Source organism: Gossypium hirsutum, chromosome A09 (genome assembly GCF_007990345.1).
Source record: "Gossypium hirsutum isolate 1008001.06 chromosome A09, Gossypium_hirsutum_v2.1, whole genome shotgun sequence".
Lineage (NCBI taxonomy): Eukaryota > Viridiplantae > Streptophyta > Magnoliopsida > Malvales > Malvaceae > Gossypium > Gossypium hirsutum.
In genome coordinates, this window is record NC_053432.1 from 17,302,834 (window position 1) to 17,328,811 (window position 25,978).

The window sequence follows — 25,978 nt, forward strand, 5'->3', positions numbered from 1 at the left end:
AGCTTACCATAATGTCATTAAACATTCTTCAAACATCATAATAAGGCACCCAAAACCAACCACATTCTTGGTTCAAACACATGAATACTTTAATTAACCACACATATACCATTCAATCCTTATATACATATCATATACACATCCAAAACAAGTATTATAATGGGCCATTTCATCAGCCAAAATAAACACTTAACCACATTAAGCCTATACACATGCCAAATAATTGAGTAGAACGATTTGAAAATCTACCGAGACTGAAGTTGGATTGTGTAAGCTCTAGGATGATCCGATAGACGCGTTCCACAAAATGCCAACTACAGAAAATAGAAAACGAAACAGAGTAAGCATTTCATATGCTTAGTAAGTTCATAGGTAAAATATACGATAACTTACCTTGGAATATGAGAAATGCACAAATACAATTAATTTGCAAGACATTTTAAAACCTGACATTTCAATTCACAAGAGACAGGTGAGTCCATCATAATACTATATATCAAAACGTTTTAATTTGACATTTCATTCAGTTCAATCCATTCACTCAAGTCCAATGCATACATTCAAATCATTCACCACTTTTACTTAATCAGAATAGCCCAATGAACATTAGCAAAAAGGTTTAGATACTAGGGTATGTACACCACACAAGAGAGCACCATAGTGTTGTACAGTGGCACCAAAGTGCAAACTTGTACAAGTGCGCAATTAGCCTATTGGCATGTCAACTGTATTCTAATCATTTACTAAGTTCAAACGAGAATTTATACAAAATTCATAACATTTACATTATCGTAGCATTTCTATGAATCAAAACATATGTCACAACCATATCATTTCCATTTAGCATTCCACATGAATTATAATTATCACATACGCGAAACTTTACAATTTTGTCCAAACTCACTTTTTGTACCATTTTGCAAATAATTCAAAATATATCAAACACAAAAACATCTATAACACAAGTACATAGAAATTAAAGCATACACATACCATATAAGCTTACCTAATAAATTTAGTTAGCGAATTGAATCGTAGTGACTATTAAACAAATTTCCCTTTTTCTCGATTATTCTTTAGTCAATCCAAATATTGATCTATTTGACGATTAATTTCAAACTATCAATTTCAAATAACTTATAATACTCAAATACAATTTACATGACCTTTTAATTTCATTTTATACAATTTCCCTAAAGTTTCAAATTATATTTAATGTAGTCCTTAAAACAGAAACTATTATATCGTTTGCATTTAAACCGTGTTATACAATCAGATTTCAATTTCATCCTTTACAACCTTCTAGATCCAAAAATTATAGAAATTTCATGTTGATTTTGAAATATTTTCATTTTAGTCCCTAAACTCAAAACTAACTAATTTCACTTTATAAATTAGTCCTTAATTGTGTCTAAGCTTAGAATCAAACCATTTAACACTAAAACTTTCAAATATCATCCATGGAAATATTTCAAAACTTTAACAATTTTATAATTTAGTACCCGAGCTAACTAGATTGAGTTATAACAATCTTAAAAACATAAAATAAATGAAAAGTGGGCTTTGAAATGGCCGAAACAATTTGAAGTAAACAGTGGTTTTCTCTCATCTTCTTGGATACTCACGGTTGCAGAAGAAAGAAAGAAAAATGGGTGAGTGACTTTTTTTATTAATTATAACATAGAATCCAATTTTTATTAAAAACAATAACATATTTTTGCTTTAAACAAATCACTAACCGGTCACCAATATTAAAAAGCAGTAATTTACCACTTAAAACCTTGCATAATTGCTAATTAAGCATTTTAACTAATAAAAATCAACATCAATTAACCTTTATGATTTTTACGATATAATCCTTATATCTTAATTAACCACTAATTCGGTAAAATTACCTAACCAAAATAGTAATCATTACATCACGATCGATGGCCACGTTTATTTTTCATCTATCATGTAATGTCAATGAGAGAATATCTTTTACCCATATATTGGGCTATGAATTTCACTGTTGCGAATGATGCTACATATTGCAAAACTCGTGTACCCAACACACCAACTTTCGATTTCTTATCTATTTAAACTCAGGCTTTTACTTACATCAAAGTATACGAGTCACGCATACATAGTTCATCTTCCATTCAGGATTAAGGTATGCTACACTTTGAATGTAACATGTGAATAAATCCATAAACGGATTTAGGATCTATTCTTCTTGGGTCCAATGCGATGTACTGGCAGTTCAGTTAGTCACATCTATGTCTCTATCTTCTAGGAGTCATCCACTCTGATGCCCAAGATAAGACATCTCCCAGTTGGACTTGATAGATGACATATTAGTCATTCAATTAGTTTGCTTATTTCTGATTAGAGTAAGGAAATGTTTAGGTTTGTCTTCTAATATAACTTGTCTTTCCGTATTACGATCCAACCATGTAATACCGCATAGTATTAATTTAAATATTTGACAACCAGTGAGCCAATATTTACTTCTATTTTGATTTATATATAAAAACCAGTTAAGAATATTATACAAAAAATATTAATGTAATCTATAAATTATTTTATTAACCAATCTCTTCAAGAGAAAATTATAAACTTACAAGCAAATATAAGGCAACAAATCCAACATAGAAATCTAATACAAAAAGGTAAGTTGATAGCTTCTCGATTTGTCGACTGTCGGTTCAAATTTATTCCTCAAAGAGGAAATTTACTTGCCCATTACATGGCACAAGAGGGGCATTCTGCATAGAAGAAGCTCCACCGTCAACTTCTTTACCTGCCAAGGACCGGTGGTGGGTCGATCCACCAGATTAGAGAGGTATTTTTTCACTTCGCTGGGGAGCTCGTTCATGTCCATTTTTTCCCAGATAGAGACATTGAAGCTGGTTTCTGTGCTTTTGAAGCTACAAGGTCTTTGTTTGCTTTTTGTTTGTTAGGAAGATAGAACTTTTCTTCATTATTTCCTTTAGTCTGTTTCATTTCTTTTCATGCGGTGAACAATTTCCAAGGCACGCCAATTGTTGAACACTTTAGTTTTCCTATCTTCCTAAAAAAATTGAAGCAACTTTCAAAAGAAAATGTTAATTTAATTTAAAATTATTTTTATAGATATTATTTTTGTTAAGATAAACATGATTTAAATTTAAATTATTAATTATATTATTAGTATTACTTAATAAATTGTATTTAACCATAAATTATAAAATTATTTTTACTATATTTTAATTTTTATATTAATAAGTTATTGTATTTTATACAATCATTAAATTTAAATTTTATAAATATGAATAATTATTATTTTTATATTTATAATACATTATACTAAAACTATTTTATACTCATAATTTATGTTCTTTAAAATTTATTTTAATTTTGTTGTAACATAAAAGTTGATTACTTTTATTGGTAATAAAATTTTAATATAATTATGAATTAAATCATTATAATTTATTCATTTATATTTTATTTAAAATTTAAATAATATCATATAATTTATTAAGTAATAATATATGTTTACTTATAAATTTGATTTTTTTCCTTGTTTTCAATTGGATTTATCTCAAGTTTCAGCTTGAATCAAGTTTCTTATACTACTAAACATGATATTGAAAATTATGAAAAAATTACACTTTATCAATCAAACATGTTTTTTAAACGCAGTGAAATATGTTTAGATAATTAAAATTATAAACATTTTCCAATTAAGTTGGAACCATTGAAAAACACTAATTAGATATAAAAAAATTATTTTAATATAAGAAAGAGATAATATATTTTTTTGTCTTTGAACTTGGTAACTAGGTCCACTTTGATATATGTACTTTTTTTATCCACTTTGGTACTTCAACTTAGCAACTAAATTCATTTTGATTCTTGAACTTGAAAAATATAAAAGTTAGATGATGTGGCACTTGAGATTGTGTCACATCATCACTTGAAATGTAAAAAGAATTATATAAATTTATAGGTTATGGCATGGTACAATATTAAAATGTCGCATATAATGTTCTAATAACTGAAGCAATGGTTGAATTACTCAAATCACTAGTTCTTGACTCAATTGGTTTGACCGGTCCAACTATTATATCAACAATAATTAATTAAATAATAAAACAATTCATAAAAAAATTAAAAAAAAAAAGAAAAAAAAAACTACATCTTTTTCAACTACTAGTTTGGTCCTATTTTTTTTTCTTTTTTTGATTTCAAGTAGTTTTCAATCCAATAGGTTCAACCCCTTTGTTTGAACTAGTATATCGATAGGTTCTCGGTCTAATCAGTTCGATTGACTAATCCAGTCATGTTCGAAGAACACAAATCACATCACTAAATCTGAATGAAATCCAAGTTTAGGGGATTAATATGGATTTGGTTGCCAAGTTCAGTATCAAAGTGAACAAAAAAGTACATATACTAAAATGGTAAGAGGCTCTATATTGGTATCAAAGTAACCCAATAAAACTTTTTTTTTTTGGTTTTTTTTCTAATATACAACACTCAAAATTTTAGATATTAAATTTTTTTATCACTTAACCCAATAAATATATGATTTGTAAGTAATACAAGGGACACCCTAAGAAAATAAAGACACTCATTTGTATCTGGTGCAATAAAATATACTCATGCACTGTACAGGCTAGATGCATGTGTATCAATTAAAATATTTTTAATCATTTTGTAATTTATAGATTTGAGTTTCTATATGTTTTTAAGATAAATTACACTTGTAACCATCTAACTATTTGTAAATTAAGAATAATTTAAATTTTTAAGTAACATACTTAAAATTTAAAGTTTAAACTATGTAAACAAAATATTTTCAAAATAGATTAATAAAAATCCAACTTAAAAAAAACTTAAAAAATAATAGATTTTATAAATGTTTTTTCATATATGTATACTATATATACCATAAAAATATAATAATGATTTAAGATATTGAACTACAAAATATAAAAAACTGTTCAAACTTAAATATAATATCAATTATTAAATTTCTATAAAATTATATTTATATACATTTAGTTCATATATACTTCTGTGCATCAATTAATTGATATATCTAACTATTATGATAAATTACATGGGGTTATTTGTGTATAATTAAATGTATTTTTTTAGGATTTTATAGATTTATAGATCTAAAATGTTTATGTTTTAAAAGTTAAAAGTTTTGATTAGGAAATGTGAAGGGTTAAATTTATTAAATTATTTAAAATTAGGATCAAATTGATAGAATATGTAAGTAATAACGACTAAATATATTATTATACCAGTTAGAAAAAGGCTTACATGAATGAATTCAAACGTTAGTGTTTAAATTGAAAAATTTAAAGTTAGATGAGCAAAACAAAAACATGAACGTAATTGAGTGACCATTTGTATAATATACCCTTGAAAATAAAAGGTTTTGAAACGAATGCGATGAGGTTTCTTTATATCAGCTAACGATAAGCCCTCCCTCCTTTTCCAACCTCTCCTTCTTTGAAATTCAGCTGTAAGTCCAAAAATAAATCCTAAAAGTATAGAAATTTAAATTAGAAACCAGAAAAATAAATTAAAACTGCATAAACTAACTTAAATTTATTGTTTTTTCTTTTATTCTTTTTGCTGAAAGGAAATGGCTACTGCAACAATGAGCTTCAATTTGGTGGGAGCATTTAGGGGTCTTTCTCTAGCATCAAGCTCGACGTCGTCCTTTATGAAAGGCGAAGTGGGTTCCATTCACAAAACGGCAGTCGTTTCGTTCCCGAGGAAGTCTCCGTTCCCTTTGACGATCGAATCGGCGCACAAAAAAGGAGCCGGTAGTACTAAAAACGGTCGCGATTCAAAGGGTCAACGACTCGGCGTCAAAATCTACGGCGACCAGGTCGCCAAGCCCGGCGCTATTATCGTTAGGCAACGTGGAACCAAGGTTCAATTTTTTTGCGTATTTAATTATATTTTTCTGATTCTTTTATAGGGAAATTTTTAGCTTCTAATTTCTGAAAAGAAAATGTTATATTTGGGTTTTTTGAACTGAAAAAAAAAAGATGCTGTAATGATGTCTTTTAAGACTTCATTGTAGAAGAAGAAAACGAGTTTGAAGGCTCAAAGCCAGAAAGCATTACAAATTAGGTTAACTTATGGCTTTTGTCCCTTATTATACTTGGGGATTTAGTGATTTGGACTAAGTTATAATGTTAATAATAGTAGGAGGATCAAAGTATGTTAAATTAAAGGACTAATATTGAAGTTGGGTATGGTACAAGGTTGAAAATCATAAATTTTCCTACAAATTACAACATTTCTAGCTTTAGTTGAGTAACCTTTGGAAAGTTTTGTTGCTTGGGCAGTTTCATCCAGGGAAAAATGTGGGGCTTGGCAAGGATCACACAATCTTTTCATTGATTGACGGACTTGTGAAATTCGAGAAGTTCGGAGCCGACAAGAAGAAGGTTTCAGTCATTTTGAATCACACTCTTTTAAGACTTTCAAATTCATGGTGTGCAGTTCATTCATTCTTATCATTGCATTCCTCAAGCTGATATGAATTCTGGGTTTTATGTGATTCATAGATTAGTGTTTACCCACGAGTACTTCAGCCTGAGAATCCCAACAGCTATAGAGCAAGGAAGAGAGAGTACTTCAGGATGCGACGTGATCAAACGAAGGCAAAAAAGGAAGGAATTTTAGTTCAACCTGAACTTGTGCTTGCTTCGGCTGCCGATGCTACGGATGATAATCCTGTTTGCTGATTGAATCCGTGAACTATATCTATATATGCTTTTCTTGTATTGAAGTTAGATTGGTATCTGGAAAGTGTACAAACTTGATGTATCCAATTTGGAAATTTTAATGGCTAGTTTCATTTGTTATTTTTGTCCATTTTTGGCATCTGATTTTAGTTCCCTCACATTCTTGAGAGGATACTGTTAGTAACTTAGCATTTAGCGATACTCGTTTTACAAGTATCTTAAAATGAAGTAAAATTGGAAGATATCATGACATTCTCTTACAATGCATGTAAGTCATTAATCTATTATTTTCTCCTTGAAAATGAAGCTCCATCAATTTTATGTTGCTTTGATTCTTCATTTTTTTTTTTGAAGCTTCCATGTCTGATGCATCTCTGAGTTGAGAATACTATTCTCTAAAGACTCTCGAAATACATGTAAAAGCTTTAAAAAGTTGAATATACCCGTGTTAGATAAATACCAATATCCGAAACTTGCACACAAGGGTGACCAACATAGAACATAACACCTCATGGAATGAAACTGATATTTTGACCTTAGTAACGTCACTGAACCTGATTTCTTTCATCTGAGTGTAAATTCATCTGAAATTCTCTTGGAAAAGGATATCCTGTAATTCAGTAAGACCCCAAGTAAGCTCTATTGGTAGTTCACTATGAGCAAAGGATTGTATAGTTGTATTTTCCTAGTAGCACTACAAGATGATCATATGATAATATGTAAAAGACAATTTGTCCAGTAATCACATCCTTTGAAGTACCATCAAGGCCACAGTGCTTTAAACATTATCAAGACAGTTAAAATCTACATAATCAACTGAGAATATGTACACCACTTGAACGCTAATAGTGGAATCTTTTAAATTAACTTTTGGCCATACTAATATCACAAATTTAAGGAGAATTCATATGACCTCAGTTTTTGCACAAAAACACTGCCATAAAAAATGGCTGAATATTTTCATGGAAGGCCTCCTCAATCAGTCAATTTCATCCTTGATATCGGATACAAGATTTTCCATAAATATGAGCATAAACAGTCTTAGTACGGTACACAAGTATCATGCTTAAAACGACTGCAATGATGCAAAATCCTGACATAATCATGGAACTCAGAAAGAAGCATAGGGAACCTTCACAATTAAGCGATTCATCTGCGGCAAGCATTCCTGAGAAAATTGAGCCTGAAATATGAGATTGTATACGATGTTGACGAGCTTGTTTCTCTGCTTCACGGTCATAAATTCTACTAGCAATTACACCTGAGAAGACGAGTGTACCAGCAGGATTTGCCAGATTGAGGAAATTGTAGAAAGCCCCGAACTTTTTCAAGCCGAACAACTCAGAGACAGTAGCTGGCATAATTGCCCAGTGAGCACCATAGCAAAGCCCTATCAACAAAGTACCAATATACATTGCTCCAGGCCATCCCATAGCAAAAAAGACATGGCCAACAGCCATAACAAGCTGCGCCACAGCAATGACAATTGGCCTTGGATAAGCATGATCCCTATACAACAATGTCAAATGAATCAAAACCATTATCCAAGGTAAAGCCTGGTGCTATCAGCATCCAGGTACAAAATCAGCGATGAAACTAGGAGAGCTCGCAAGGGCCCGGCCCCCTAAAATAAAAAACTTTTCATTTAGCTCCTTTAAAATTTTAAAAAATTTAAATTAGTAAAGTTAAAATTATATTTTGCCCCCTACAAATATAAAAAATTAATTTAATCCTTTAAAAATTATAGACATATAAGTTATTAAAATGGTACATTTTTACTATCATACAAATTACAATTTAATTTCGGCCCTGTAATTTCTGGTTTCGCCCCTGTAGAAAATCATTTCAATCTGTACCTCACAATGATCTCCGAGATGTAACCGCCACCAACACGACCGATGAAGTTCCAAATGCAAATCATGGATACAAATATATGAGTATTATCATACCCTAGAGATTGGCTCATCTGACCAAGATTATCTATAACTGTTAACCCTGATCCTGAACCTAATAGAAGAGAGAACATAATAAGCCAAAAGTCTGCTTTGGTCAAAGCCTGCATCAAGGTAAAGTCCTCCCCTCTATGAGGACCTTTTCTATTCTTCACCCTTACTGCCCCTACAGTAGCCGCTTGGAAAAGTTTTGCTTGCAACTGAGCAATTCGTTTTTGCCCTTCCGGCACCACAAGTGAGTCTACTTCCTCGTGGTTTTCATCTTTAAACTCACTGGACACTACTTCATGTTCCCGAGTATCCTGTTCGGGATTTCCGGCGTCATGTTGTTAAGGCTTTGGTTGTAGAACCTCTTCTGCCGGATCTCTATACTCTTCGCAGAAACTCAATACGATGGGAATGAAAAGAGGAACAAACAAAATCAGAGTAAAAACTGTGATTAAATTGTGGCTCACACTAACAAGATCTTCTAGAAGCATGATTGCCATCAAGTAAGCAGCCAAAAGGAGGCACACACTATAAACAACTGTGAAACTTAAACCATCAGATGGACGCACTTCTTTGTGACCTCCAACAGGTCTGATAATGAACATCAAAGCAAAAACCACCATGGTTGGTCCAACAGCAACCATGAATATCAAAGATGCTTGATCTGGGAAATTAATCATTGTGTATATCTGAGTCAAAATTGCACCACTCAAAGCTGCGAATCCCTTGAGGATTCCTACCACTGGACCCCTGCTTTTGGGAAAGTTTTGCACACAAGAAACAAGTGCAGCCGTATTGAAGTAGGTCTCACCATTGTTTCCCACAAAAATTAAGACGCACATCTGCATACCGAGATTGGTTATCAAAGATTTTCCACTAAATTGCTATTGAATTGATATCTATCTAGTATCATACTGTAAGAATCAAAATGTTCAAAATAGAAGAAGTAACAGAGGATTACAAATTGATAGAATTAAACCAAGCAATCAATAGGAAAAAGAGCTTTTAGATGATACTCACAGCCCACAGTTGGAAAACCGGAACTTTCCCAGTAACAATCAACCAAAGCGAACTATAACCGATAAGATTCTGCAAAGCACCAACAAGCAAAACACCCCATAGAGGCAATATCTCAGACAAACTCCCGGCTATAAACCCAACACTACCTCCAAGATCTTTAGCCACACCCAACTTTGAAAGCTGCCTTTGATTATAATTCAAAGAACTCTTCATCACTGGCGATATGCTGCCAAATATATAGCCAGGCCCAGTACAAGATTGCATCCACATTGCAGCAACAAAAACCAGCCATCTATTGTTCACAAAAGCCTGAAACCTTTCTTTCAGTCCGGCCATTATGCAGTCCTCCAAAAACCACCCAAAACGAGCAAGGTGTTAGAATTCTGAGCATTAGGGTGCTGTTAATATGCAAAACAACAGAGCAGAAACGTCAAAAAGTTAAATCATGTGAACGTAATGTTTCTTTGGGTCACCGGTCATGGAGATATTCAGTTTGACTTTTGCAAGGTGGCTTGCCTTTTTTTTTCTTTATTTATTTTCTAATAATTTTCTAATTTTTAAATAATGTAATTTTTTAATTCTACAAATAAAATTAAAAAATTATACTATCCTTAATTTAGATTTAAATAATAAATAAAATAAAAAACATAACTCCTTTGTTGTGTTAAAAAAAAGAAAAGTCATTATCAGTCTATTGGATAATGATACCAAATATTAAGCCGTATCTTTTGAATAAATATTAACCCGTATTTATTTAGCTTGATAGTTGTTCTTTTTTTCATTTTATTGTCTATCAACGTAAAGTTTGGTACCAATAATTGTTGCTTGACATAAGCATTAACCTAAGGTAAAATTTGTTTAAAAAATGATGGCTCATCTTTTTCATAAAAAAAGAAAGCCAAAAATTAGACTGAAAATTTTATTTCCTTTTTATAAATATAACAAATAACATAAAAGTTAGAAACCTGTAATAACTTTCAAATAATTAAAAATCTATAACAATTTTTCAAAAGGGAGGAAGATATCGTTTTCCCTTTACATCAATTCCATTAATCAACTTTAAAAAAGAATCTGGTTGAAGAGAAAATCAGTTTTGGAAGCTTATTCTATGTGAATGTATTTGGGAGATCCTTCTATTATAAGGAATTGATTAAATTAGTCATTTTACTATTAAATATATCAATTTAGTTTAAGTATTATTAAAAAGAATTAAATAAGTTTAAACGGGAATAAAGTTAAACATTTATTATTTAAAAAATTTATGTATTATTAAAAAGAATTAAATAAGTTTAAACTGTAATAGAGTTAACATTTATTATTTAAAAAAATTATTTATTGTTTAATAGAATTAATATTTTTAAATTTTTAATGATTTTGTAAATGAAAACTTTTTATTTGAAATTGAGCTGTAATTAAAAATAATAACTTTCAAGATATTTTTTATACAATAAATATTAACTCTTTTATAATTTGGACTAATTTAACTTTTTAACAATATAATGACTAAATTGATCCATTTAATGATAGAGAGATTAATTTGATCTAGTTCCTATAATACAAGGACCACCCAGGTACTTTAACCGATTCTCATAGTAATTAATTTGAGCTCTCAGCATTCAAAAATTTGAAAGAAAAACTTTTGTAAAAAAGTTAAAATGTGTCATAAGTTTCTATATTCTTTACAAATTTAGAATTTAGGTTTTGTACTTTTATTTTTAGAAATTTAGTCTTTTTATTTTTCAATTTTTAAAATTCAAGTCTATTTGTTAACAATGTTAAATTTTTTTGTTAAATTTGTTGGTGTGAAATTTTGAATTAAAAAAATATTTACTCATTTGGTAACAATTTAACTAAAAAATAATATTATAATAAATTTGAATTTAACAAAATAATCTTAATAATTCAATATGAATTTTGAAATTCAAAATGTAAATGGACTAAATTCCTAAAAATAAAAATAAAGAGCTAAAATTTAAATTTACTAAGAGTACAATGACTTGTGACATATTTTAACTTTAAAAAAATCTGCTTCAAAAGTATTAATTCCCTTAGTTGTTAAATCTCCCATATTTAGTTGAAAATTACTAAAAAGTAGAGCTTAAGGGGACGCAAAAATCAAGTGAAATATTTGAAAAGTTAAAAGAACCTTGAAAATAAACTGAAAGGTGCTAAAAAATTAGAAGGAAATGGACCCCTAAAAACCATCTTGTCGTAATCAACCTTTCTTGCTGCTGACGATGTACCCAATTGAGATGTCCTAGCCAATATTGAGATGGATGAAATTTATGCCTTAAAATTTAAATATAAAATAAATTGACCTTAAAACTAACATTTTCACTTCAAAACAAAGCAAAACCCAAGTGTAAAAGACTTAAAATTGTGCAACAAACAGACGCTCATCACTACGCTTCCGATGTCAACCAATAATCTTTTCACCTGAAAACTTGCAGTCAATGTTTTGACTACAAGGGGGTCTTTGCTACTTGTACCAAGGATATCGTCTTCATCTCTTTTATCAAACTTGACTTGCCACACCGTTGCACTGGGTGAGGCTTCTTAAGTGGACTCTTGACATTTCTAACACTCCCAAAATATGCCTTCCTTTTGGAATTGGATTTCATCCATTCTTCATTACCACTAGAGGTGTTCTACCCGGCTCGACCCGAAGACCCACCCGAAATGTGGGAGTGTTTAGGTAAAAATATAAGCCTGAAAAATGGACTTGGATAAAAAATAAGGCCCGTTTAAAAAATAAGTCGGGCTTCGGATAAGGTATTTTTAGCTCGGGCCTGGCCCGAATTCATTAAATGACAAAAAAATCAGAATTTTTTTTGAATGTTATTTTCTTGTTGTTTTCTCCCTATTTTGCTACCATTTTACTATTATGGTACTACTATTTTGTTGTTATTGTTTGGATTTTGTATAAAACTTATTTTATTATTAATTTTGTTATTATTTTAAAGACATTTGTTAATTTTTTTAATTATTTTAGAGACATTTGCTTGTTAAGTTGCATCTATCTTAGTGTTATTTAACTCTACATATTTTTTAAAATTTATTTTCAATTTGTTGAAAAATATTTATTTTGATATTTTTAGTATTTTTAATGTATTTATATATTTAAAAATAATATAAAAATAGTATAAAAAATTAATACGAGTGGGCTGGGCTCGGTTTTTAGTATTTTTATTTCGGTCGGGTTTGGGCAAAATTTTTGGCCCGTTTTTTTGGGTTCGGCCCGGCCCAATAAATGGGCATGATTTTTTAGCTGAGCTCGGCCCATGACACCTCTAATTATCACCCATTATCACATTTATTAATCCTCTAATTGGCTTTTTACTGTAATCTCTTTGTTCCTCTAAATCATAAGAGGTTCTCGCTTCTTTTGTGTCTTATACCGAAAGGGGTTGTGAAATGTATTGTTTTAGTTAGCCCCTGCATACTGTCGACTCAATTGTGTATTAGATAAATACAACCTTTTATTCTATAGCTAGTGGCGTTAGGAAATTAACATTTTTGAATTGAGTCCCTCGTATATTGGCTAGGTCTCATATAGGGTGGGATACTAAAATTCCTTAATTATTTATTTGGGTAAGTATATAAGTAGGCAACACATTTAGAGAACTATAGCTCTCAAACCTATTTTAGGGTATACTATCTACTTGTCGTTCTTGTTTCTGGCGTTGCTTTCACCCTTATCAAATCTTTGGTGCTGAGGTGAATTAGTGGGACTAGAAAAGCGGTGCCCCCCGTGTGTGCTTTGTTGGAAAAATCCCAATTTGAAAATAGTTTTCTTGCATAGTGAAAAATTAAAATTTTGAAAACCAACTTGGTTTGTGATATTTATAGCAATAAACCCTAACTGAATTCATACTTGTGTTTTCGGCTTAGCGGACATTCGTTGTTCTCGACTTTCAATCGAACAATCTTCTCCGCTATTCTTGTACCATGAACTGCTTCGAGTGTGGACTCGAACCAGTTGAATCTAAACATAGAATTAGAAAATGTTTTCTATTTTATTTGGGGTAAAAACGAAAATTCTATCTTCTTTAATAGAAACCAATAGAATTGTTATTCTGGAAAAGTATATTTAATAGTTGAGAATAAATTCTTTCTATTTTTCGACAGAGTAACAATCTCTTAAAGTTATGTTTAATAACCTACTAGTGCCATCTATTTATAAGAAAAGAAGGTAGAACCTTTGTTGAGTTGTAGTGGTTTATTTCAAATAGTAAAACAACTTTCTACTTGGAGTAGGAGTGGGGTGGACGACACACCCTACTATTCCTACTAGGGTTGCTACCTTATTTGTGTTATATTAGGGGTTCTGGGCCTCTCTCACATCAAGTTCAATTACGAGTACTTCCTGAGCCTTTTGACCCATACTCTATAATGTGATCCAACCCGATTCAGTTTTTCTATTTCTCAAAATAAACTTAAATTTTCTATATTAAACAATTTTCTCAAACCTATTTTACCCCCAATAATTTTTTGATGATTTTACCCCTAGTAAAATTTCGATAAAATATATTTAATATTTCACAACTCAACATATTCAGTGTGACCAAATTTAGCGGAGTCTGCCTTAGTCCTTTCTCAAAGCCTCTACAATAATCTTCAACCCTACAACTAAGGCAGTTCAATTGTAAGTTCTGATGAACTTAGCAAGATTCGATTAAACAAGTTGCAATCACATTTCAAAATTTCTAAGTGGCAAATATTTTAAACAAACAATTTAAACTCCCCTTATACTCTTAGCGTTCTTTAGTTTTCACCTATGAAAATAATGCCACCCCTTTTCTCCAGTTTACCGTTTCGTTCTTAATCTCTATTTGAGATATACGTGTATTCCTTTAAGATAACGGTCCTCTAACGATACAGGTCTGATTTTGCCTAAACCCAACTTCTTTTTTCCTCTCAACCTTGGATGCAAATTCAACTGTTTGTCATTGGTTGTCTTCCATTTACTTCCTCGTGTTTCAAATACTTAACCTCCATTGCTCTTAACAGACTTTCTGTCCTAAGTTATTCCCTGGCGACCCCTTTCTTCTGTTATGTAACTTAACCTTTGTATGGGCCTCAGTCGACCTAACCGCCTCTAGCTGACCTTTACCCAAAATTTTAGGTTTTGCTCAATCATTTATTATATCATCTATTTCAGGATTGTTTGCCAAAGATCGAAAGCCTCTTACCCGTGAATTCTCCATAACTTAACACTATAAATCCTCTTTAAGAGGCTTACCTACCACGATAGCGGTCAGCAATCTCAACTTTTTGGTTCATCTTTTTTTGGCGGCCTGTACCTGACACCACGGTTGAGTTATGGTCTCACCCAACATGGTCCCATGTGAACTTCTAGGTGGGCTTTGTAGGTTGCCATAACTAAGGTACAATTTTACACCTGAAATCCTATATATAATGTGTTGGCGGACGTCCCCATGTTTACTATCACCGTGGACTATCCCGAGTTTACTGTTTCGACAGAGTCTCTATACTACCATATTCGAGCTATAGTCTTACATAATATTCTCCATATTTAATGTCCCGGTGGACTATCCTGTATTTAATGTCTCAAAAAACTACCCCGTGTTTAATGTCCCGACAGACTACCACGTATTTATTGTCTTAACAGACTCTCTCCATGTTGCCATAGCCAAGATATGGTCTTACAAGTTAGACCTTTTTTAAGGTGTCACCCCGTAAGACCTTACCACCGTCGCGGTTTCTGTAACACCCTCTTACCCGAGACCATAGCTGGAGTCAAGCACGAGGCATTAACAGACTTAATTTATCACTTAAACAATTTGAAACAATTTATTTCACCTTTGGTAATAAACTGCCAATCTGCATCACAGTCGCTAAAAAAAATTATATCTCGAGTTACGAAACTCAAAATTCAAATTCGTAAATTTTTCTTAAACTAGACTCATATACCTATTTACTAATTTTTTTCCAGAATTTTTGGTTGGGCCAATTAATACAGTTTATTAGTTAAAGTTTCCCCTGTTTCAGTGTTCGACTACTCTGACCTCTGTTCACTTCAAATCACTTTTGTCTCTATATAGAATTCAGATGACTATTCTGTTTGTTTCTCTTAAAAGTATACTAAAAAAGAAATCTATACATATAAAGTATGACTCCTAATTATTTTTGTACAATTTTTAGTGAATTTCTAAAGTCAGAATAGGAGATTCAGAAATTGCTCTGACTCTATTCCACCGAAACTCAAATATCTCATGAAATACAACTCATTTACCTGGTTTGTTTCTTCCATATAAAAATATACTTAATAAGATTCAACTTCATATTTTACTCACTATCTAATTCTATCTCTACTATTTTTAGTGATTTTTCAAACGCATGTCATTGCTGCTGTATGATACTGTTTTATAGCAAATTTCACCATTTTATGAATTTCCATTGAATAAATAGCACATTAAGCATACATAACCCCAAATGGCTAATCATTACCAAGCATTTCCTCACCACTCAATAGCCCTATCATAAGATTATATACACAAAATAATTATAATGCTATACATACCATACTCAAAATATACAAGCCACTATACCAAAATGGTCTACGGATAGTGTTAGCGAGCCTCCAACCGTTCCCGATTTCCGAACTGGCTTGTCAAAACTACAAAGAATGAAAAGGAGGGAGTAAGCATAAATGCTTACTAAGTTCACATACAAATAGAAAGTAACATAATCATACAATCCAACATAAAACATCATTTGCATAAATATTACCAAGACATTCATGTTACATTTGCATTTAATATCTTACCACAATTTCATCATATCAAGTTCTTAACCCGAGGGTTTAAGCACATACCTGTCAAATTTTCCCATTCACCACCTTATCAACATGTCACCTTCTTTTTAGGTATTCTCCTTATTCACTTAAGATTCTCCCGTTGAACAAATCGGAATATAATTAGAATACACGGATTGCATGCACATAAGTGCCATACCTGCAGCTAGACAAACTCAATAGTCTGTGGAAATTATGTAGCCAAGCTACCATGTAACCCGCCCATAAGCGAACTCGGACTCAACTCAACGAGCTTAGGCATTCGCATCCATAAGTGAACTCGGACTCAACTCAGCGAGTTCGGAGTTCAAATATCCTAGTGACATGTCACTTGAATCTATTCCCAAGGTTCAAACAGGATTTTCCTCGATCAAATATCTTTAGCGTCTTCAACAGAATGTCGGAACCGATACTTGGTAGCATTTCATATTTATTAAGTAGCTCACATAATTTGCATATTACTCAATAATAACCAAAAAGCAGAATATTTCATGATAATAATCATCATATCATATAAATATAATTAAATTACTTAAAATGGCAATTATATTCCCATATTTACACATGAACTTACCTCAGTACAAAATGTTAGAAATCGAGCCTATTCCTCGTAAACTTTATTTTTCCCCCGATCACGACTCGAATCTCGTTTCTCTTGGTCTAAAATACAAAATTAATTTATTCAATATACACATTCATCAAAACAGCCCCTAATACGGGCTTGGATAAAAATTACCATTTTACCCCTAGCTTTTTAATTATTTACAATTGAGTCCTTAAGTTTGTACAATGAGTTACATGCATTACCACTAACATCTAGGCATAGCCGAATTCTTAGTGTCCATAATAGCCCATATTTTACACCAAAAATTAGATTTTTACCATCAATTTTACCCTTTTTTACAATTAAGTCCCTTTTTAGGTGTTTTCACATAAAACTACTAAGTAAAAGTTGTTAAACACACATCAAACCATCATATTCCTTCATTATTCATCAAAATACAATTATGTCACACATGGGTAAATTTTCGTACATGCATCCTAGCTCAAAATATTGCTAGGAAATGATAGAACATGCTTTCTAGATTTTAAAATCGAAAAGAGCATTAAAAACGGGCATGAAAATCACTTACAATCATGGCTTAAAAATGTTGAAAACCTTAGCTATGGTGACATGCAAAATTCGGCAGCCCTTATGGAGAAGATGAGTCCATTTTTGTGTTATTTTTCCCTTTTTAATGACTATATTTACTAAATGACAAAAATGCTCTTAATGCCTTTCTTTGTAATTTTTCATGTACAAGCCCATTTTTGTCCAAAATTTTAAAAATTGGTTAAATTGCTTTTAAGACCTCCTAATTAGTATTCCAAAGCAATTTCATACTAAAATCTTCTAGAATGCAAGTTTTGCAACTTATTCAATTTAGTCCCTAATTTCAAATTAAACACTTTATGCATAGAATTTCTTCACGAAATTTTCACACAATCATGCAATCATATCATAGACCTAAAAATAATTATAAAATAATTATTTCTATCTCAGATTTGTGGTCCCGAAACCACTATTCCGTTAGGCCCTAATTTGAGATATCATAGTTTCGCCCTATAAAGCCTATTGACCGCCATCGTGGTGTTGCTCTATGGAACCTAATATCCGTCGATATCGACCTATCTCATATCCACCTTGATGCTCGAACACTGAAGTGTTCTCCCCGCAAAGCCTGGAGCTTCGCACATCATGATTTGCATTCAACAATATCGTACGACGATATCTTAACAAAATTCCTTTTTCCCTGTTCCTCGACCCATTCCTCCATTTCACCATTCCTAACATTGATGCTCGAACATCGTAGTGTCCCCTTTACAAGACCCGAAGCTTTACACATCACAGTTTACACTTAGCAACATTGTATGGCGGTATCTAACAAAAATTCCTATTCCTAAGACCGAACTTCATCTAACCCGTCAAAAAATTTTCTCACTGTTATAATCATGCAATGTATGCATTTAACTTACATACCAATATAGAGTACACTATCTTTTTAAACCTGATATCCTAAATACATCATGCATATTGAACTACATTGGTGGATACCCATATATCAAGTAATTTTATACAGGCTTATCATCCACAATCAACAGAGTTCATTCATCATCAAAAAATTTAACACAAAATCAAGCCAACTACTAACATTCTAGGAAATGGAGAACAAAAACACACTTTGCTTCCTTTATCCTTGACAGCTTAGCTTATCTAAACGTCAAAGCCTCCCTTATCCTAGCAACTAGGCATGGCAACTATTTATTGGTTAAACTAAAGGTATTCAACATTTTTAAAACTCACAACCCAAAATTATGTAGAAGCTTTGGAGAGTTACTATTTCACCCTTTCTTCCATCCACAAGTTCAGAGGGGTAAAGAAGCTTACCAATTCCACTATTTTTCTACTATTATACTTCAATTCACATGACTGTTACGACATGCAGAGCTTCCTTCAGCTAAATCCTCTTCTTCTTTAGTCACACTGAAGAAGAAGATACTTTAAAGTGAAAATTTGGTAAACAGAATTGAGAATATTCTATCTCTACAATTCTTATATATACATGCACCTTTAGTAGAATTTTCATCGACCATCTTTACCAGTCACCCATAATAATTTTGTGTCCTATTTTGGAACTAGTCAGTTCCATCATAACTAAACCAGGATTGAAGTCCAACTGACCAAAATTTGGTCACTAAAATTTTTGAATTCCCTGGTAGAGTTTGAAAATTTTCTAATTCTTTCGATTTAGTCCTAACTTTCTTTAGATTTTGTAACACCCTCACCCGTATTCAATGCTGGAATAGGGTTACGGAGCATTACCAGACATATAATACATAAAAACATACTTTTATCATACATTCAATCTTATCATACAATCATCATACAAATTCAATCAATTTATTCCTTATACAAGCCTACTAGGCCCTAAACATGCTTTAAGAGCGGTTTGGGACTAAACCAAAACTTATAAAATTTCCACAAAACTTTGAAAACTTTTCTCAAAATAAAGAACACACGCCCGTGTGGCCAGGCCGCGTGAAAACAAGGGGTTCATACTAACTTGGGTCACACGGCCAACCACACGACCGTGTGTCTAGCCCGTGCCAAACCTGTAGGGTATACTGACTTATGCCACACGACCAAGTCACACGTGTAACACCCCTATCCCGTAACCGTCACCAGAATAGGTAAGGGGCATTACCGGACTTGTAACTCATGTCAGAACAGTAAAATTTTGAACTTTTTCTTGAAATAAAGATCGTTCATTTAAATAAGTACTAAGCACAACCAGAGGTATAATTTAAACTTCACTAAGTAAACATTCAAAAGATGCCATTTTCGCATGGCTTATATACATTAACCAAAAATATTCTTCTGCCACTAGTCTATTCTATACATGCCATAAAATAATTCTAAACATAACAGTAAAAAGCGGTGGATAGTGATAGTGTGACTAGTTGCTGACGATCCCCGAGCCTGTAGCTTCGCAACGAGATCTATAAAACAGAGGAAACAGAGTAAACGGGGTAAGCATTATAATGCTTAGTAAGTTTTAAGCAATGTCAACAGATAACAATCAAATTATAACATAGTTGTTCGTATATTTTATTTCACTCTTCCTTCGAGCATACCATCCCTTTACCGAATATGCACATCTCATCATATACAATAGGCAGATAAACTTTCACATAAAAGTGAGCTCATGTGACATAAATATATTGTATGATTTCACATAACCTCTCACACTGATCTGATGTCACATAATCATAGGAATAGTCTCATAGATTGCTCTCGTATGCATCACATAACTACCTTATGATTTAGTTCAAATCAAGCTCACATATAAACTTGGAGTACATACCTGTTTAACCTTTCGCATTGAATATATTTATAAGAAATTCTTATTACGAGGTCTTATAGCTTTAACCTCTACTTGGATTATCGGCGAGACCTTTAGCTCAGACGAAATCTCCACACGAAGTTATCGGGTCTTACCCGGACAAAATCTCCACATGTAGTCATCGGGTCTTACCCGGACATAATCTCCACACGTAGTCATCGGGTCTTACCCGGACATAATCTCCACACGTAGTCATCGGGTCTTACCCGGAATATATTTCCAAGTTTCATGTACATTTAATCACATGTTACAACATTCACATCGACTGTCATATTTGTAATTCATTTGCCTTATCAAATATCTAATAATACACACCTTTCACATTGGTCGTTCGGCCACAATATACGCACATCGCCTACATATTTCACACTAGCCATTCGGCTTTACCACATATACATATCTCATATATATATTTCACATTGACCATTCGGCTTTACCACATATGCATATCTCATACATATTTCACATTAGCCATTCGGCTTTACCACATATACATATCTCATACATATTTCACATTAGCCATTCGGCTTTACCACATATATGCATGTTTGTATTCACCATATTGGCCATTCGGCCTTATCACACATATGCATGCTCACATTCATCACATTGGCCATTCGGCCTTATCACATATATGCATGTTCACATTCATCACATTAAATCCTAAATCAAAATATAAATTTTCATGTATTCACATCACAATTATCCAAATATACTTCACATACCATATATACTATCATGTATACACTTTGTCTTGGCCGAATTTACATCAATCATTTTCCAATGAATAATTCAATTTCACGCCATACTATCATTTCATATTCGAATACTCATAAACTTACAATTTCACAAATTTTAATATCAAAGATCCGTCTAACACTCATATATCGTTTTACAATATCACGATTTAGAATTCACGTATGGGTTTAATCAATAGCTTATGAGCAACTAAAACAAGTTTTATCCATGTTTACAACAAAATCACATATTCACTACGAGCTGTTTTCCTGAGAAATAGTCACTAAATTATTTATAACTAGAGCTACAAAACTCCAAATCACTTGCCGTTAATTTTCCCTGAATATAGACTCGTATATCTTCCATCCATAAAATTTCCAGAATTTTAGGTTTGGCCAATCAATACCAGATTTTTCTTAAAGTTTCCCCTGTTTCACTGTTTGACTAATTTGACCACTCTTCACTACGAATCACATTTTTCATTGTACAGAATTAATAATGTGTTCTATTTGATTTCATTTGAAACTAGACTCATTAAGGAGTCTAAGCATATAAATCTTATCTTATAACCATTTTTTTACAAATTATAATGATTTTCCAAAAACAGAACAGGGGATTTCGGAGTCATTCTGACACTGTCCCACACAACTTTAAATATCTCTTTATAGGAAATTTCTTTGCTTCCACGGTCTCTTTTATAAGAAACTATACTAACTAAGATTTGATTACATATTTTATTCAGCCTATAATTCCACACCAACAATTTATAGTGATTTTCTAAAATCACGTTACTGCTGCTGTCCAAAGCAAATTATTACAATTTGCTCTTAAATTTCCAAGTCCAAACACTTATGAACTTACCATTTGAGTTTAAGACATATCATGGCCACATCATATCTTATTAAATCAACTCATTATGTACTATTATGATTGAATTTACTCAATGTTTAATCACTTAAAACTTACCTCGGAAGTGGTCGACGATTAGACGTCCACGGCTATTCGTTTACTTTCTCTTTTCCCTTATCCGACTTTGATCCTCTTTGCTCTTAAGCTTAAGTAAAACAATAGATTGCTTAAGTACTTAACTAATATTATTCACTTAACAATCACATTTGGCAATCACATATCATTTAATCTTTTATTAACCAATTTAACACATACCAAAATCCAATCATACATCTAACCTTTATCTCAATACCAAACCGAGTTATAAGATCATACATTATACTAAGCATATCATTAAACATACCTATTCAATTTAGCTAATTTCATAGCCGATTAATCACCTTACCCCACATTACTCAATGCCGAATATTAACCCAACATCACAAGCATAATCACCATGAAACTTACCTTAATACACATTTTATCCCATTGCCGAATACATATATATATCATCAAACAAATATTTATTCACATCACAACAATTCAAGCACATCAAAGCATAGTCGAATGTATCATTCTTCTTAAATTCAAAAATAAATACATGGGCAAACTTCAAAATCTATTTAACAACTCAACTTTATAAACATATATTCGGCTAGGAAGAAAGATTGATAATTTAACAGCCTTAGCTTAACATATAATTTGTTGTGACATATCTTTAAGCATTATTTTATTCCATCAACTCAAAACACATTCATCACTCTCAATAACTAAACTCATATTCGGCAATGGCCTCCAATATAGTGACCGATTCTTCTCAACTAGCACCTAGTGTACACACATGATCATTTGTTTGATTCAAGCACCTATCCACCAAAAATTCATCCAAATTAACAAGAACAACAACCACATTCTTTGTTATCTACCATGACCGAAACCCATATTCATTCACCAAATATCAAAAATTTATCATCAATTTGACATATAAGGACATAACCAAATGTTTCTTGCAACACAAACTCAAAAATTAACACATGGGTCATGTTATGAGCACCAAAACAAACTCAACTTCACAAAATTTCCAAAAGAATCACATGATATCATACCTTAATTCCCCACACAAGATGGCCGAATGCCTTAGGTGTGCTTTCTTCCATTTCTTGGTTAGTTTCGGCTTGAGAGAGGTAGGAGAAGAAGATGAACATTTTTTTTTCTTTTCTTTTTTTTTCTTCCTTCAATTCACGGCAATGGAGGGGGGGCATGGATGAGACAACTTTGTTTTCATCACCCCTCTCTTTTCATTACTTTATTACTAACCTCTTATTTTATTCTTTCTAACATAACACACTAACACAACATGTTTCCAACATGTTTCACCCCATAGCATGGCCGGCCACTAGCTCTAATTTTGGGTAATTTGACATGCAAACCCATCATTTTCATAACATGCATTAATAGGCCACTTTACATTTGCCTAGCACATTTCTAAATTTTCTCACATAAGTCCTATTTAATAAAATTCACTTACAATTAACAAAATTCAAACATGAAATTTTTACACATGCATATATACATATAATAAGCATCAACTATGACGGTTAATTATTTTTATGACTCGATTTTGTGGTCCCGAAACTACTTTTCGATTAGGGTCAAATTAGGGGTGTCACAACTCTTCCTCCCTTTAGGGATTTTCGTCCCCGAAAATTTCTACCGATGCATAGTTTAGGATAACGTCCTCTTATTGAATTATATTCATATAAACATTAGCTCATCGATAGCAATTGTAATTCATTATTGATTTCGCATCGATCTTTAAAATCATTTTTTTATTTCATAAGCAATAATCACTTAATTTAATTCACAAATGCATTTCAAACACATATTAAGCACATATTAACATGTATAATTCACATCATCAACCCACATTTTTATTCATGTATAAGCTGTAACCTGACCGAAAGTACACATATACTCAAACATCCCAATAAATATCCTTTATAACTCCATCATATCTCACTATTCAACTTAACCTATTTCCAACAAAAAATCAACTTCCACATACCTGAACATTGAATTCATTTAGCACATTCAATCACCGTTAACGATACCCGTATACAATCGATTTGGCATAAAGCCTCATATAGTATACCGGCATGGGATTTATTTTAGCACATAACCCATATATCCAAAATTATCAGCATTCATCAAAAATTCTTACAGACTTTCAAATGTCGAACTTAATCGAAATAATTTCTTGAATATGATTAACAAAAAAAAAATAGGGTCATTTAGCAATAGCACATATGACTTCATATACCAAGCATTCCATAGACTAAATCCGTAACACATTTATAACATGAATTCATTTCTTAAAAACATATCCACCATCTTTTTATGTATTCACTTATTTAGTATGCATAATATAATATGAACTCACAAATTTTTACTTTCATTTGATTTTCACATACCTTCCGTACATACCTGTATCACTTATTCTGATCTTACTTTATTTACCATCTTAAATATACCCGTTGAATCATTCGAAATCATTACGGATACTCATTAAGCACATATAGCTCTTACAATGCCATATCCTAGATATGGTCTTACATATTCTCACATATCGAGCCGATGCCATGTCCCAGACATGGTCTTACACACTATCTCAAATCAATGCCTTCGTCCCAGACGAGGTCTTACATGAATTCCACTTCACACACTTAGTGCCCACTAACCGATCTCGCACTCATAGTGCTTGGTTAAAGGAATTCGCACACACACAGTGCCTCTAATCATTCACACACATAGTGCTCTTATTCATTCGTTATTACACATTGAAATGACTTAACCAAGTCTATAAACATCATGTATGTACACTTTTAAACATATCATCTCATTTAAGTTTGAATTCGTATAGTAATGAACACTTAAACTTTGCTCAAATTACCGGCACGAAGCCTACTAGGCACGAAGGCCCGAATACACGTCACCAGCATGATTGCTCTTCGGGACCTAGCCCGGATATAACACCAGCACGAATGCTCTTCGGAACTTAGCCCGGATACATCACTAGCACGAATGCTCTTCGGGACTTAGTCCGGATACATCACTAGCACGAATGCTCTTCGGGACTTAGTCCGGATACATCACTAGCACGAATGCTCTTCGAGACTTAGCCCGGATACATCACTAGCACGAATTCTCTTCGGGACTTAGTCTGGATACATCACTAGCACGAATGCTCTTCGGGACAGCCCGGATATATCACTAGCACGAATGCTCTTCGGGACTTAGCCCGGATACATCACTAGCACGAATGCTCTTCGGGACTTAGCCCGGATATATCACTCTCAATTCTCATGTACATATACACATATGGCAATACACATTAGTATATCATTTACATTACTTGAATACAAACACAACATGCTTATCGACCATTCAACTTCCAGTTCCATAGCCACATACAAAAATCACATTTATAGTCATAACACTCTTTCAAAATTGCATCACTTATACCCCTATAATTCAATCCAAATCGAAATTCAAATACGAGTACATGATACGTACTTGATCAACTTAATAATTTAGGCATATCTAAGTGAAGTTATATCGCAAATTCTCATAGTCAGAAGCTTGCTACAGCTCGATTAGGATCAAGATTCATTACAATACAGCAAACACATTTTAATAGTAAAAAATAATCACACTATCATTTTATCACTTTATGGCATGTATAAATAGACTCACGCGTGCTACGTTAGTCCTAGAATCGACTAAACCGTAGCTCTGATACCAATAAAATGTAACACCCCTATCCTGTAACCGTCGCCAGAATAGGTAAGGGGCATTACCGGACTTGTAACTCATATCAGAACAGTAAAA

The 25,978-nt window shown here is 32.4% G+C and overlaps 1 protein-coding gene and 1 pseudogene across 1 annotated transcript; one reads left to right on the forward strand and one right to left on the reverse strand.

The window, feature by feature from the left end:
* The first annotated feature begins 5,317 nt into the window (after window positions 1–5,317).
* Window positions 5,318–6,863, forward strand: LOC107942100 (50S ribosomal protein L27, chloroplastic). The gene is made up of 4 exons (XM_016875749.2): window positions 5,318–5,503; window positions 5,624–5,920; window positions 6,342–6,443; window positions 6,564–6,863. Exons 2-4 carry the CDS (start codon window positions 5,627–5,629, stop codon window positions 6,741–6,743), a joined length of 576 nt encoding a protein of 191 aa, XP_016731238.1. The 5' UTR covers window positions 5,318–5,503; window positions 5,624–5,626; the 3' UTR covers window positions 6,744–6,863.
* A 1,592-nt stretch (window positions 6,864–8,455) lies between these two features.
* Window positions 8,456–10,201, reverse strand: LOC107942099 (protein NUCLEAR FUSION DEFECTIVE 4-like; annotated as a pseudogene).
* Window positions 10,202–25,978: the final 15,777 nt, after the last annotated feature.